We start from the raw sequence: 16,930 nt of genomic DNA, 5'->3' as shown, positions 1-16,930 counted from the left end.
CTATTTTTGCAGCTATACCCCACACGTCTTCCCTTTATCGTTACACATTTCGTAGCATGAATTGGGCACAGTGCATTAGCGAACACCCGGTCGCATTTCCGACAGCTGATCGCAGAGTAGCAGGGCAGAAGCAGTAATGGTTTCGTATTCGTGCGCATTCGCTGAGGCAACGTATGGCGCGCCGCCGAACGCGCCGTCTTGTTCCTCAAGAACTGCCCCGCGAAAAGGGTCAATACCTTTGTGCGTGCTCCGTTATCGCCGCTCAGTTTGCGTTGAAGCGATACACGGCACGAAAGTCGCTTCGCTCGTTGTTGCCGCCGCGCTTCCTCACCCCAGCGTTTCGACTGTCCGCGGTCATCGAGTGTGATTGGTTCATGTTGGCCTGTGCGCGCTGACACCATGCTGGTTAAATTTCTTTGCAAGTTTATACGGCCGATAAAACTACTATCCTTACTTCGTATAGCTGTCTACGCATTTGCTATCGCAATCGATGGTTGGCCTTTCGGGCGAAACTGCGACTTTTTTTAGAGGTGGCCGCGGAAAAAAAATTGCTTAAGATTTTACCGCATAATAAACGCATCCCCCAACTTTGCGCGTATTTTTCGGGAGAAAAAGTGCGTTCATTATGCGAGTAAATACGGTATTACTTTCAGGAGCTGTAACCAGGACCTGTGCTGTAACATCTAAGCAAACAACTGAAAACATATGCTAACATGGTTCCACGGGGTTTTGCAATCATATGCACTGACTGGATGCTGCCGTAGTATGTCCAAATCAGTTTATTGTTAATGGGATTTTAGTGTTTGCAAGGGACTCGTTGAGAGCGGCCTTGGCTTCATCCTCGAGCTTCTGGCGCAGTGTGTCTGCTTGGTCTTCCAGTATGAAATTCATGATCACAACACCGAGCCAGTTGAATGCTGGTGTTGCTCCGGTCATCCGTGTGACTTGGATGTCGCCGATGTTGCTGAACTGCACCAAGCACAAAATGGTGTTAGGTCTAGCGCTGCATATCAAAGACGCCTCGTTGATACATAAACTGCTGTTTGTATACTGCAGACATTTCAAATGGCTGTACTACCTAGTGTCATATTGTATTTGCGGCTTCCCAGAGAAGAAAAAGCACACGGTTCAGTTCCAGTGCATGTTAAGTAACAGACACCGTCACTATTAGAATGAGCAGGCCTTTTAAGCCTATTTGCTTTCCTGATAACATGTTACATGATTCGGAGGCTCCGTTTTTATTTGTATTGAGAACATGGAGGGATTGACTCCAAAAATTATGCCCTGTTCTAATATGATCGCACAGCCTGTCGGTGACACCCCGCGTGTGTGTGAGTCTTGCAGGCACCTGTACTGAAGCATCTTGCATCATGGCGACGCTCTTCCCTGCGTTTATATTTTCCGCGGCGGGTCAGCAGCGCCAGACCACGGAATGCTGAATACTAAGCTGCTAAGTTTCGGTTCCAAAGGTCACGCTGAAACGGCACGTGTCCTACATGACTGCACCATAGATCTAGCATTCTGACTTTATTTAGCGTGGTCCCATGCTACTCATGCGCGCACCGTCATCTACCCATGGCAGCCGCCGCAGGTCGTCTGCTAACGGCTGCAGCTGGGATCTTGCGCCGCGCCAACGTATCCCCTATGTGCGGTCGACCTCTAGACAACCGCATATAGTGATGCAGGACTTGCAAACGCATCTGCCACTGGAGAAATGCTGAAACGCGCACCGCAGCTACAGTGTACCGCAGCTGTAGGCTCTCGCGCCGCGCTTCGATGCGCACGAGCTAGTCCCACACCGTCTGCGCATGCGTAGGCGCGCAGAAGCGAGCTCGTGCGTGGTTTGGCCTTGGCTCATTGGCTGCGGCACGATGTCGCGGGATCGAATCGCAGCTCAACGTAGGTACACCCGTGTTGTAACATTTCAGTGTTCGTGTGTCCAAGACATATCAGAACCGTCCACTGCGGTATGCGTCAACCTGCAGCGCTGCTTTGTGAGGTTGAACCCCAGGTGTTAATGAACTGGCAATGAATGTTTGTATAATAAGGTTAAAAAAGAAAATTCTTGCTGCCTTATACGTTACAATCGCAACAGTGAAAAAGAGCAGCCGTCATCACCCTATAGGTTGACGAAGTATATCCTTCCATCCTCTCATTTCTGGTGAAAAATAAAAAGTTAAAAATTTAGTTTGCCGTTGGCAAATCCCACCACACACATCCCGGTGCGAAACTGTTCTGGCCCAACCTTGGCTAGATGTATAGTGGGAATTTGGAAATCGACTTCGGCTTCTCGTCGGCCGACTACCATGGAGTACCTATACGTTGCGCCTTGCATGGCCTGACAAATTCTTCGATGGCTATCATTTCCAAAATCAAGCAAAGGGCTTAGATAGACCTGGACATTTCGCTTTTATAGGCATTCAACCCTAGAGTTCTCACGCTCCATATAGTATTTACTCATTCTCGCGTGGTACTCTTACCGCAGACAACGTTAGCCACGGTCCTTGCACCTTCTGCCGCCACGGAATCTTAACGTGAGCTCCTAGTTCAGATTGGTTGAGGACGCGTGTGAATAACAGATACAGCTGCTTATGTGCTGCTCGTGAAGTGTAGCAAGTTTATATCCTCGATTTCCTGAACCGCCGCATTTCGCGCTGGTGCGATGCGGCGAATCAAAAGTTTATGACGTTGGTTTTAAATAATTAGTCAAGATGTAGTGTACGCTTGAGCTTCGAAGCTCGTATAGCGCAATGTTATAACTATTTCGGAAAACATATTTTCCTCGCGCTAAAATTAAAATTTCGAGCACCCGCCGCGGTAGCCCTGTGGCTATGGCGTTGCACTGCTGAGCTTGAGGTCGCGGTTTCGATCGCGGTCGCGGCGGCCGCATTCCGATGGGGATGCTATGCAAAAACGCTCGCGTACCGTGCATTGGGTGCACGTTAAAGAAACCCAGGTGGTCAAAATTAATGCGTAGCCCTCCACTACGGCGAGCCTCACCATCGGATTGTGGTCGGGGCATGTAAAACCCGATAATTTCGTTAATTAAATTGCGACCCTTCATTGTGTACCATTCCAGCTTCGCATATAGCGGCCTACCGACCGCCCTGTTACAACATTATGAAGTGCATGGTCTCACTGCGTTGTTGGACTTAAGTCCCTGGCCATCTCTTTACCAGCGTTAGTTGAGCATCAGACGTGGCCCGACTATTCACGCAGCCAACTGTTTCCCAGTGTTTTGCCAATCGTCGGCCATCGGCCAGTTCCGCTTGGAATCCGGAGAAAAAGAATTAGCGAGGTCGCCAAGAACTGATTCGCTGGTGGACGATCGCTTTCTATGCCGATTTCATGCCGAACTTATCGTTCACTTTGCTGGGATCATTAGCCTATCTTCGAATAGGTGGCAATGCACTGCGAGAGTTGGACCGCATCTGATTCACATCGATGCCATTTTGCATTGCTATCGCTGGACGGCAAAATTGTGTATGGCTTCATTTAATTATTGATAAGTGATTTGCGTACTTTGCAAGGGGAATGGGTGTCCATTACTTTTTCAGCATGCATTTGGGAAACTACCTAGACGGGAGTGGTATGTGAATTCGTGCGAATACAAATGAGTCATCCCTTGTTCTATGTACGAGTATCATTAGTCGTAATAGCGAAACATGTAGCGAAACTCGTGTTTAGTCTGTCTCCATTACTGGGTAGTCAAGGTCGCGTGCTGCAGTACTACAGAAAAAAAAAAGTGAAAAAGATAGAAAAGGTTGCGTTGTCAGACGTCGAACGCTAACTGTAACAACTGCGCCGGCTTCCCGCCGGAGCCTTGGTGTTTGACAGCAGACATGTGAAGGGCGCACGTCGAGACAGCGGTTACACGCTTCTCCACGACTGCGCAAGCGCTTTCTGTCTTTGTGATTCTTGTTTGGGAGTGAAAGAGGGTTATGTGCAGCGAGCGCGGCACTGTGGGGAAAGGGAATAATAAAGTGGGTAAGAGAAAAGTCGAAAGGAGGGGGGATCGCGGAGAAGTGCCGTCGCCTTGTAGTGTAGGACCTTGTGTTTTTATCGAGCGGCCGGGGTAGGACATGTTGGAAGCAGGAGAGGGAGAAGTGAAGCGCACGGCAAAGCAACACCACCTAGAACATGTTGCGCAGAGGCGCGAGAACGTGGGGAGGAGATACGAGGCACAGCTCTCGTTATATGTGCATGCCGTCAGCGTCGATTTTAGGGATGAAAAATAAAGAAGTGGACTTCAGCGATTCCTCGTGCTCTGAACTTGTTTATCACGACAGCCGCAGGCTTTTAAAGCTGACGACGCCATCGTCTCGAGAACTTTGCTATGCGCACAACGCTGCTTTCGTCCGCTACAGCACTGCCTTCTGTGGCCTCGTAAATATGCACGCGCAGAAGCCACTGCGAGAGTCTACGTGGCACGTAAAACTCCGCACAACGTGCGGAGCGCTGAAGTTACATTCTAGCTAAGTGCATGAGTTCGATCTCCAGTGCGGTGTCCGGCAAAAGTTGATGAGGAGGTGGCCTGATGAAGAAGGCGGCGTAACGGAAAGGACAGACGCAGGCAACCTAGTTTCGTGGACTGCTGTCATAGTATAGTACAAAAAAAAAAAAAAAAAAAAACGGGAAAGAATGCATTGCTAGGTGCTTGAGTCGGCGCTCCAGGACGTTTGATCCTAAAACGTTCGCAGCGTGTGCTTATTCCAGCATATAGAACACCGCCCGCTCAGTCTTTTACCGTTTTATAGCTGTAAGCTTACGACGTTTCGGTTTTAGCCATAAGACGTCTCGAAACTTCAACGAAGTGTTTTTATTTATTTATTTATTTATTTATTTATTTATTTATTTATTTATTTATTTATTTATTTATTTATTTATTTATTTATTTATTTATTTATTTATTTATTTATTTATTTATTTATTTATTTATTCACTCACAATCCTACTTGCGCCTAGGGCATTACAGTAGGGGGGCTGGCAAACAACATAAATACTTGAATGCGCCCAGAAAACTTCACAGACTGGCTATGTCGTGCTACATTCAACAAGAATCAACAACAGCAAAAAATTTCAACTAAGTCTACACATGGGTTAAATACCGAAAAACGCTCAATTGCGGATACTTGCTTCCCTTAGACGTTTCCTATACATTAAGGGCCGTGTATCAGAACGCAGAAAGGTCTGCGTTCTCCATTGCTTGCGTCTGATTTCATTTGAAATTTTCCAGGGAACTTGCAGAAAATAGCTATTTGTTGGCTGCTTCTTTTTCTGCTTGGGTTGCCACGCGGTATTACGTCATAATTGAGGCAAATGTGAGCATGCAGGCCCGTTTCATGAAGATACTGCAACAGTGAGTCATAAAATGCGTTGTCCATAATTTATCTTTCATTACTGCTACTTGATTACTGTTCAATTTCACATCTTTAAGAACACTTTCGCGAATTGTCTTTGTCCCATGACACGTCCAAAGTAGATGGTGGGCATCCGCTGCAGATGCAGGAGCAGAGCACTTCGGACGCTGGACAATGTCTTCGTGTGGCTGACTCCAAGCACAAGTGACGGCTGGTGTAAGGGCCGCCCCGACCCGAAGTCTCCGGGGAGACTTCCTCCACCCGAGAAAGATTGTGGGAGCAGACACGCGGGGAGAAGAGGGCACGTGTGTCACGCCGGAGGATGGATTTTCGGGCAATGAAAACAGAGCGGGGGTCAGAGGCAAGGGAAAGAGGAGGAGTTACGGGTGTCGAGAAAGAGCGAGCAATACGACCCACAAGGTCACTGTTGTATTCTGTACCGCTATGTGCGTTTCATGAGCGCATCTGGCTGCAATAGCACGGAATATGCAAAAGTTTTGTTGTTGCTCCCGTTCTGCCTCAAATACCATTTAGAAGATTGTCGCTAAAGTCATGTTGGAATACAACGGGCGCGCGTGTAGCGACGATCTGAAGTTATGTTGACGGTTTTATAAAGTCTTTTAAATGTATAACTTTTTTGACGATCTGATTTTCGCAGTGATCGACGTTTAGCAGTGTTGGACACTGCGATTCTTGACGTAACGTTTACTCGTGGTGTGGCCCAACACCGTAATATTCGATTTCTTGATTCGGGACTTATTTCCGGCTTTTCACCGGAAGGGGGAGAAGGGATAAATGCTTATTTAAAAAAATGCAGCATTTTAACTTTCGCGGAAACCAAGTAACACTTCGGTATTTTTGTTAAATTGCTTTAGCAATGGTAAACACGGGGAATGCGGGAGATGGAAATTTAAGACGATGATGGTGTGTTACTGATGATCATGAGGTTGACTACAGGAGTGAGCGAACCTTGCTGCGCTGTAGCGGATGGATGTGAGCTTTCACTTTGGAGCTACGCTCATTCATTGCACGCATAAGAAAAGGAAGTAAATTTTTGAAATGACATGAAACGTGTGGAAAATTTACAAAACAAAAGAAAAAGCTTGCAGTTATACAGATCGATCTTAGCACGGAACTACGTCGGGAATGCTGCAAGACAAAAAAAGAAACGCATCGTTTAATAATTATAATAAAATAAGGTTGTGCGTCAACTTAAAATTAGTTGCGGTTCAATCACAATCAAGTATACAGGGTGTTCATTTTTAAGCTTTACGGAATTTTTAAAAAATCGTCTGTGGCAGGTAGCCTAATTCTTATCGTTGAGCTGGGTTATCCGAAGAGGCGGGCATTAGTAGCACGTGAAATCGAAACACATATTCAACTAATTAACAAAAATGAACTAATTAACTTCTTAGTTAATTACTTTATGACACATATTGCAATATACGAAATATATAGCCGTTGAGCTTGTCAGGCGTATCCGCTTGGAATGAATTTCCAGAATGACACCAGTTTGGAGATGTGCGCCATCAAACTCGCCGTAAGAATGCACTGTTGTTCCGCTTACTTTTTTACCAATATGATGTTTTATGCATTGAAGCACAAAAGTAACTGGAACGATTTCGTTCCACACTTTGGGAAATAATACCTCGAAACTGGTGTAATCGTGGAAATTCATTTCAAGTGTCTTGCAAGCTCAACGGCTATATATTTCGTATATTGCAATATGTGTCGTAAAGTAATTAACTAAGAAGTTAATTAGTTAATTTTTGGTAATTAGTTGAATATGTGTTTCGATTTCTCGTGCTACTAATGTCCGCCTCTTCGGACAGCCTAGCTCAACGATAAAAATTAGGCTACCTGCCACAGGCGATTTTTAAAAATTCCGTAAAGCTTAATTTTGAACACCCGGTATATTGATTGGTTCAGTGTTGTAGCGAGCGCACGTAGCAGTGGGGGCTCGTGTGACCGGTGCGAAGGGGGCAGGCACCTTGAACACGTCGAGGACAGCCCTGGCCTGGGCTACGTTGACGGCGAGCTGCACGCCGGCAGTGAGGTTGGTGACGCGTCCGTCGATCTCGCCGGCCAGCTGCAGGGGCTGTCGCGGGCCGGCGCTGTAGCGGCTCTGCACGAGCAGCTCGTCGAGGCCCAGGCCTCCCGACAGGGCGAGCACGCCGCCGCTGAGCGACGCGGCCACGTCTCCGCGGCGCACCAGCGCCGGCAGCCCGAGCACGCGCACGTCGTGCACGCGGCCGCCCGGGAAGCGCAGCTCGCCCGGAAGGCGCAGCGGCGTCAGGCGCTCCACCAGCGCCGCGTTCAGCCGGAACACGCGCAGCGTCTCGTCCACGATGGCGTTCGCTATGCGCGTCGTGTCCAGCCCCCTGTGGCGCGGCGGCGTGACCCACGCTGCGTGCGCTGAGTGGGGAAAAGAAAAGCGCACCTGGCACGGGGAGGACGCGAGGCTCTTCCGCTGCGCTCGCGCCGGAATTGGCCCCGCGCGCTATTATTGCTCTGGAATTCACTTCGGGAATGGGCCGCTCGCGCGAAGCGTCTTTCCCGAGGGTACACGATTTTACCCTCGGTTAAGAGGCTTCACGCGAGTGACAGTAAGTTGTCGAGGGACGAAGGTAAAGAAAAAGTTTCTGTCACTCCTCTTGTCACGAAACAACTTACTGTGCAGGAACTCGGTGTCCCGTTAGTTAACTGGAAAATAATTTACCCACGGGGAAGGTATTCTTCGTTCAAGTAGCCCCTGGACAATATGTCACAATAATGATTTGTGCGCCGACTATATTAGTGCGTGCTGTTTCCATAATATTCGCCAATCGCTACCCCACTCCGTGTATAATTGTAATCTAAGCTATATGGATGAGCCAGAGCGCAGGGTACAACGTGCACAGGCAATGGGTGAAGGACGAGAAGACGGGAAGTAGCGCTGACTGAAAACTTTAAAGCCTTTATTGGAAGGCGCTCTAATTATGTAGGCCACGTGCGATGTGCCTTCAGAGAAGAGGCAAAAAAAAAAACAGCTACAACAACATGGCAATGTGTTTTTATTATGCTTATTCGTTTATTTAATTATTTTGATTATCTTTTTTCCGTACATATAAATGTCGGCCGGTATCACCAAGCTGTCTTTCAACGAACACTTTGTGTTACCGCTGTATCCCGAGTTCTCGTCTTTCTTTCGTCGTCTGTCCGCTTTGTAGCGCTCACGTTAACGCATCGAACCAACAAGGCTGTCAGAACATCCTAGTATAGTATAGAATGAGTCTTAGAGCAACAGCGTAGGTACCGAAACTATACCTGCTTACCAGAGTAGCTTGGTAAACGGGCGGGGAGGCGAACGTGAGGGGATGGGAGGCAACGCGGTCACTTACCTGTCTCTATACGAAACAGGGATCATTCCGCGAAACGTGCGGAGGGGGACCATCGCCGAACCCCTTCACGTGGACGAGTCCAATATCTTTAATAATCCAGTGAATCTGAAAAGTCCCACACTGTAAACCGATTTACACCCTTGGCCTTAAGGGTGCAGAGTAGTTTATAACTCACATTAAACCACAGTAAGGTTGTGAGCACGACCGCGGGTGTCAGCTATAGACAGAAAACACCCTTAAGATCGGTTTACAGAGAAGCATGCAGCATTGTGTTTTTACATCGCTGCTCGCAAACTGCATGTTTCGCATGGATGCAATATGAATGTGCACCGGTGACCCTTGTAGAGGGCGACGTTTGCTCCAGCGGCGATATAGATTATTTTCCGGACGGCGGAAGGGGGGTCATTGTCATCTTGAAAACGGGACTCTTGAACAGAATCATATTTCATGACTTCGCTGCAGTGACGCAAAGCATAAAAGCACACGTCAAATGCGATCTGCGTGCTTGAGTACGAAACTCAGTGACGGCTTCCATATTCAGTGATGGCATAGCGTACACTATGACGCGAAGGTGGGGGAAAAAAAAAACGAAGAAAAAGGAAAACAAAAACAAAAAACGAGATGTTATGAAATAATTTACGCGCGGGAAAAGGCGAGCAGTATTATTGCAGAGCGCGTTGATGGCGTGATCAAAGAACACCGTTAGAGCATTCCGAAATGGCGACGTCTCCTCGTTAAGTCGTCTATCAATCTGGTTTTATCGAAGTTGAAGAACCTCTCCTTGCAAATTGGAATACGAGCGGGAGATAGTCACACGAGGCAATGCACCCTGAGATGCAGTTTAACGAATACTGGAAAACTCGTGTGAGTGTAATGGTGCTTATAGAGACGGGACGCACTGTGAATGAATACCCAAGTTTTATTATGAGCCAATAAATAAATGGGGTGTCTGTGTTTCCCCAGGTTAAGGCGTTCCAGTAAAGAGCATTCAACAATCTGTCGTGTGGGGAACCTTTCGCATCTCCATTTTATTCCTTTTTATATACTGCGGCCACAGTTGCCTAATAAATCATGAAAACTTGTTATGGACTAGTTATATATAGTTTACCAGGCACAATCTAGGAAACAGCGAATGCGGCCAAAATTGGTTCGAGGAGATATTTTATTTTCCTTCAGCGATGGTTCGCCGCTTCCCGACTACTCTAACAGTATTCAAAAAATATCCGACGAAAAGTTGCAGGCGGAGGTAGAACCCTTCGTAGGCATTGATTTGGCGTTTCTGGGGATGGTGCCACCTAAACAAAGGACAGTTCGCTGAAATCGGAGAGAGGCTCATCAACCAAGCTGCAACGCTTGGTTGATGAGGCTGTGCCTTTAAAATTGTTATCATACAGGGTGTTTCAGCTAACTTGGGCCAAGTATTAAAAAAAAAGAAAACAGAGGTGCTACGCGTGTCGTATTGGCACAGTATTGTTTTTAGCCGTGTGGAGCATGTCATGATATTTTTTTCCAGTCTGCCAAGCTGGGTAATTGACAAAGGTTGCTTAATTAACTTTTTAAATAGTAACTCTAGCGAAAAATCTTCAATACAAAACTTGTAGTGCTTGTTCAGAAAGATCGGATTATGTCATCTATGATAACATAACTGCCCTGATTAATGTATTTCCAGCCTTTTTTAAAGTGCGCGAAATTTTAAAGATACCACGCGACTACCGGCTAACGCGCCGCGCTTTTAGTGCCCTCAAATGTAAGTTGAACGAATTAGCAAAGGCTGCGATTCGCGCACAGAGGTCGATTGAACAGGTGATTGAACTTTTGCATTGAAGATATTTCGCTAGAGTTACCATTTAAAAAGTTAATTAAGCAATCTTTGTTAATTACCGAGCTTGGCGGATTGGAAAAACTATCATGACGTGCTCCACACGGCTAAAAACAATAGTGCGCCAATACGACACGCGTAGCGCCTATGTTTGTTTTATAAATACTTGGCCCAAGTTAGCTGAAACACCCTGTATATGCTCACTCATCGGACCCGATGGAAGATCATCGCATTACCCGATTTTGTAGATCGTTGGTCGCTATGCGTTATGTTTGGCTTTAATGTTGTAAATGCAGTAATCCTGATGAAATGTGTACATGCTTTTTCTCGGCTGGCACCGCTAGGCTCCTTTGCGCGCTTCGGCAACTGGCAGTTCTTCGTAGTTATCTTGGACCGGTAAACAGACAAGGGGGTGCATGCATCAGTGGTTCTGATCTTCGGGGTCAGGATCGCTGTATGCACTGTGGGTGGTCCGCACTGGAAGGATGAGCTCCGGTCAGAGCATAAGTAAGTACTCTCAGTTCTATCGCCCCAATCGCCCATCGTCTGTCTTTCCTCCCTCTCCCCGACTGCACGGAGTAGTTGTTTGGAACCCGCTGAAACCTGATACGTGGGACGACTATATCCGTTCAGTTTTGTTTTTCAGAGTTAGTTTTTCCTCTTTCTCTACATTTCAAAGCAGCCGGCCTTGGCTAGAATGCGGTTAGCATGTGACTGAGCTGGGAACGGGCCAATAAAAGCTATAGAAAACGCAAGCTTCCTACCCCTATTTATTTATTTTTTCTGGTGAAAAAAAAAAGAAAATGTGTTTATAAGAACAAAGGCGCGCTCCTTCGTGTCGAAATTGTCCATGTGTGTTGTCCAGTCCAAGGCTGGTTCGTTTGTGCTTTCCACGCTCTGCTGCATACAATTAAAAGAAGCCCAATTAAACAGAGTTCTCCCTGAACCGAGACTTCACAACGAGACAAAACGCTGCCTGTCAGCGAGCACGGTGGGGCAACGACGGCGATGGCTCTCGCGTTTTTCACGGATCAAAGAATTTGTCGTGGGAACAGGTAACATTGTTTGTGTAAGTGTGTGCGTATGTGTGCTGAGTGGGGGACACATCAACTGCGAGTTGACACATCAAAAACAGTCGCTGTCATAAGAAATAGATGGGATGAGTGTCTAACCAGGCTAAATTCTCCGAAACGTGATCCACAGCTACTATACAGAAAATGCAAAATTTAGCATTATGCGGCCTTCTTCCGTCCTACAAACCACACACACACACACGCATGTACACTTAAATTCTGGCTGCACAACTAGCTTATTTAGCTCTTGTCAAAACGGTATCCTTATCCGCCGACTTTATGTATATATATATATATATATATATATATATATATATATATATATATATATAATTTCAATCAGAATGTTTAGTATGTCCGGTGTGCACGAGCTTAGCAAGAAAGAGCACACATAAGAAAAAATTGGCTGTGGTTTAACTCAGTTATGCCTGGGTGTGCGTAGCGAGAGTTACGTTTATGCCAAAGTCTTTCGCAAACGTCACACGCAAATCCAAACGGATTGTCTGTAAAGTCCGTTTGGAACATGTGCGTCGCACTTGAACTTTCAGCCAGCCGAATCACATGGTCCGTCACACGGCGAGCCTTCACGTCTTCCAACTGCGTTGGCTAGGCGTGGGGCTCTCCGAGCTGCATCACTCTGCCGTCTCTGTTCGATACGCCGAGCACGTTCTTCTTCTGTCCCCGCAGCTCGTTTCCTCCTCCTGGTTTCATTCCGTCGTTGATCCGCGGCCCTGGCACGAGATGCCGAACTAGACGACGAACCATCCTCATCTGAATGCACTCGCCTGGCCGCTTCGTACTTACGACGCTTCTCGAGGCGTGCGGCTCGTTCTTCCTCCGTCTCCTCGGCTCGCTGCCTCATCTTGGACGAAGCCTGGCTTCTTTCAGTCTCTCCGACTCACTTTCCATATCTGCCGACGAATCCCACCGAGCCGCCCCTTCTATATATACGATGCAACGCCGGCTCCTCCGGTGATGCAACGCCGGCGGTTGCTAGGCAACGGCTCAGCTCGCGGTTTCACTGGCTCCTCCTCTGACGTCATGCCAGATGGCGCGGCGAGCGGCGCTGCCAGCTGCGGTGGTTGCTAGGCAACGGCTCAGCTTAGCGAAACGGCGAGAATACGGCCAATGTAGCTCTCGCTACGAAAATGCACGTTTAGTTGCTCACGTTTTGGCTGTGGCACGGCCTTCGTCAGAGTAATATATATATATATATATATATATATATATATATATATATATATATATCCACCTGCGGCATGTCACCTTTTCATCCACTTTCATTTCTTTTCTTTATTATTGTCTACATTTCAATTTCAACCGTAGTTAACTTTCCTGGTGCTTTCGGTGGCTTCATTGTCTTTTGGCTTAATATGCCATTGATTAACAAAAATCGAGCCCCTCGGTTTCCCTTCTTCTCTCGTTCATTCATAGCGAGGGTCTTGAATCTGACAGCATTGATCTTTTTAGGTATCATACGAGGGTTTTTTAGCCACGTGCCTGCTCCCATAAGTTCACGTCTTACGTGACGCCATTGCGCTAAAAAAGGATGTTCCACATACGCCCACCATGGCTCTGAGTGGCGCTGACTAACACTCCGAGGGCTAGATCTAGTAAACATAAATACCCAAGTTAGTGGACGAATTGATAGCCGTCGCCGTAGCACACTGGGTAGTGCAACGCGCGGATAATGCGCGTTGCCCAACATCTTCTGTGTGCCAACATCTTCTATGTGAACATCTTGGTTTTGTGAACATTTATGCTTTGTGAAATCATGTGTTGCGTGTGAACACGTCGGTTTTGTGAGTATTTATGTTATGTCAACTCTTCTGTCGCGAACATTTATTTATATTGCAGTTAAGACTTAGTACGTGAATATCCGTATATGTGGTTATTAGTCCAGTGTTGTGATTTTTGACAACTTTCTGAGGACAACTATCATGTAAGAGAATAGCAGTAGCCGGCGCCACATATAGGCACCAACATCTCCTTAAATACATGTAATAAAGAAAATGCGGATGTTGTGGGTTCGGCTCCCAGCGGCGACATAGTCTTTTCGTGCACTTTCATTTCCATTTTCTACATTTCAATTTCAACCACAGGTAATTACCCGATGCTTTCCTTGGCTTCATTGTCGGTTGGCTTTTTAGGGTCATATATATATATATATATATATATATATATATATATGTGTGTGTGTGTGTGTGTGTGTGTGTGTGTGTGTGTGTGTGAAAGAACATTGTTGCGCATACACACACACCCATATATATATATATATATATATATATATATATATACAGGGTGTTTCAGCGAACACTTTCAAAAATTGTTAAAGGTTGTCTGTGGCAGATAGCACAATTCTTGTTCATGAGCTGGTCTACTCGAAGAGGCGGACATTACTTGCACAAGAAATTGAAAGGCATAATAGAATAATTAACATAAATTCGCCAATTAAGTTTTTAACTAATTACCTGATGGCTCATATTGCAATTTACAAATTGTAGCCGTGGAGTTCGCCAGGCGGATCCACTTGGAACGAATTCTCGGGATGACACCAGTTTCGAGATATTAATACCCGAACTTCGCGGAGAAATGCATTGGCGTTCCAGTTAAGTTCTTAACAAAACGTCGCTTTATGCATTGAAGCACAAAATTAACTGGAACGCCAATGCATTTCTCTGCAAAGTTCGGGAATTAATATCTCGAAACTGGTGTCCTCCTGAGAATTAATTCCTGAGTGTTCGTTGAAACACCATGTATATATATATATATATATATATATATATATATATATATATATAGAGGGTGTCCCAGCTAAACGAGCCAATGTTTTAAAAACAACGGAGTGCGCTAGGAGGCTCAAACCAACTCATTGTTGTTGAGGATCGCGTTTCCTAGCCTGACGTATTTTTTTTTCGTTTTGCAAAGTCATTTAATTAGTATAAACTAATTGCCTCACTTTTTAAATATTCGCTTCACCAAGAAAGTGCCAATACGAAAGTTCTAGATCACATTTAAAGATGACCGACTGAAGTGTTTGCAACTAAGTACCATTGATGGAGCTTCTCGCAATTGCCTTTAAAGAAAACACGGGAAATATAAAAACAACCACGTGATCGCGCCACTATTTCAGCGCCCCCAGATTACCCATCAGTTAAGAACATTGTTTGCATGCCTTTTTTCGAGACTCAGTCGCGTGCCCTGCAAGGTGTGCCCTGTTGCGATCGGGCGCACGAGCGAACGGCGGTGATGGTGAGTCGCGCTTCGACGTGACGTGGCATAAACATATCATTCGCTCCACTTGTGGGTGAAGGCCGAACACACAAGGCAAGAAAAAAAAAAAAAAGGAAGCTCGGGCTTGAGTAAATGTTGACCTCACAACTGTTTAATCGGGAAGGGAAATGCAATTGTCATGTTCTTCTTTTCGTTCGCGATCATATCTTACTAGCAAGAATTGCCAGTGCGTGCCTTGCGGCCACCTGAAGCGCCAAGCCCGTCCCGGAACCGCTGTACAGATATGCGGATTTCGTTTCTTGATCGATCGTCTGGGAGCGCTGAAATAGTGGCGCTTTCACGTGGTTGTTTTTGTATTTCGCGGGCTTTCTTTAAAGGCAATTACAAGAAGCTCCATCAATGGTACTTAGCTGCAAACACTTCAGTCGGCCATTTTTTAAATGTGATCTACAACTTTCGCATTGACACTTTCTTGGTGAAGCCATTATTTAAAAAGTTAGGCAATTAGTTTATACTAATTATTCGACTTTGCAAAACAAAACAAAAAAAAATACCTCAGACTATAGGACACGCGATCCTCAACACAACTGAGTTGGTTTGAGCCTCCTAGCACACTCTGTCGTTTTTAAAACATTGGCTACTTTTAGCTGGGACACCCTGTATATATATTCATACTGATGGCCACCATGTTGCTCTGCACACTCACCTGAAGCCATTGTGCATGTCGCAAGAAACAGCAGACTGCGCAGTGTAGAACACCGTGGCATCTTGCTGCTGCAGAAGGTGTGCGTTTAACTTTCGATCTGCAGCCGCAACCAGCCTGTCGCCACAAAGGGGCCCGCATAACTGAAAAGCTTGTCAGCTATGATAAACCATGCCTCGATCGACTCGAAAAATCCGCTGTTTTTTTTTTTTTTTTTTTTTTTTTTTTTTGCGGCGGCGGCGTACGAGCATGCGGGAGCTTGGACTGCGCGAGTCTTTCCCACTGGACCCACTCACACGAAAATGTTTCTTGCAGTCGGCTGTAATTGGTCGTATACTTTCTTTGCGCGTCGCATTCCTTAACGTTTAGCGCTGTTGCTTTCATCACAAATGGGAGACGAGTGGCTTGACTTGCCGCATTTGTTTTCCGAAATCAGAACCCAGCATGGCAAGTTACGTATTCGGTCGTGGCGAAACTGCAGACTGCCGTAACAATCTGTCTATAGTGTGAATATAATATGAGGTTTTGCCTGTGACTGGCTATAAAAGGGAAAAAAGATGTTTACCCGCATATAATATGACAAAAAAGATTGTTTTTTTTTTTTCTTTTTTCTTTTTTTTTTTTTTTTTTTTTTGGGGGGGGGGGGTCCTTTAACACCAAAATGCGCTTACACCCTTAGAAACATCGGTACCCGAGTGTAATACGAGGGTACATCTGACGTGCCAAAATCATGGAAGAAAAACCTCGTCTTACGTGCAGGATATCACGGTTTAAAATTATGTATTTCAACTGCACAGTGTGTTGCAATGAGAGACGCCGTAGTAGAGGGCTCCGGGTTAATTCTGACCACCTGGGTTTCTTTAACGTGTAACTAAATACGAGTATACTAGCGTTCTTTCCATTTCACCGTCATCGAAATGAGGCCGCCGCCCCGTCCGGGAATCGTATCTGCAACCTCGTGCTCGGCAGCAGAACAGCCACTGACTGATCGCTTGCGTGGAATATTGTAATTTTATATGTTATGATTTTCTTGCTACCATCTTACCCTTTGTTTATCTTATCTTATCTTTGTTTATCTAGTTGTTTCTTTATAATCAGGTGCGTCTCCACCGCAATTTATATTATTAGGGTAAAGTGAGGGGATATATATATATATATATATATATATATATATATATATATCAAACGGTCGCTGTCGTTTCGTCGTTGCAGCAGCGGCACGGCCCGTGCGATATGCCGAAGAAATATTTTTTTTTTCGTTCTTTTTTCGGTGGTTTTTATAGGTGGGGACTGGCAGGGTCAGCCAGAAACTCGATCGCTGCTCGAACGCCGGACGTGTACCCGTCAGTTCCAGGATACCT

At 45.9% G+C, this 16,930-nt stretch overlaps 1 protein-coding gene across 1 annotated transcript; it reads right to left on the bottom strand.

The window, feature by feature from the left end:
* Nucleotides 1-720: 720 nt before the first annotated feature.
* On the bottom strand, nucleotides 721-15,582 carry LOC119443258 (uncharacterized). Its single transcript, XM_037708382.2, has 3 exons — nucleotides 15,573-15,582; nucleotides 7,351-7,766; nucleotides 721-969 (listed from the first exon to the last, which is right to left on the bottom strand). The coding sequence occupies exons 1-3, from the start codon at nucleotides 15,580-15,582 to the stop codon at nucleotides 775-777; spliced, it is 621 nt and encodes a 206-aa protein (XP_037564310.1). The 3' UTR covers nucleotides 721-774.
* Nucleotides 15,583-16,930: the final 1,348 nt, after the last annotated feature.

The sequence above is a fragment of the Dermacentor silvarum genome, chromosome 1 (assembly GCF_013339745.2).
Source record: "Dermacentor silvarum isolate Dsil-2018 chromosome 1, BIME_Dsil_1.4, whole genome shotgun sequence".
Taxonomy (NCBI): domain Eukaryota; kingdom Metazoa; phylum Arthropoda; class Arachnida; order Ixodida; family Ixodidae; genus Dermacentor; species Dermacentor silvarum.
The sequence above is the reverse complement of the archived record's forward strand: the minus strand, read 5'-3'. Positions and strand labels throughout refer to the sequence as shown.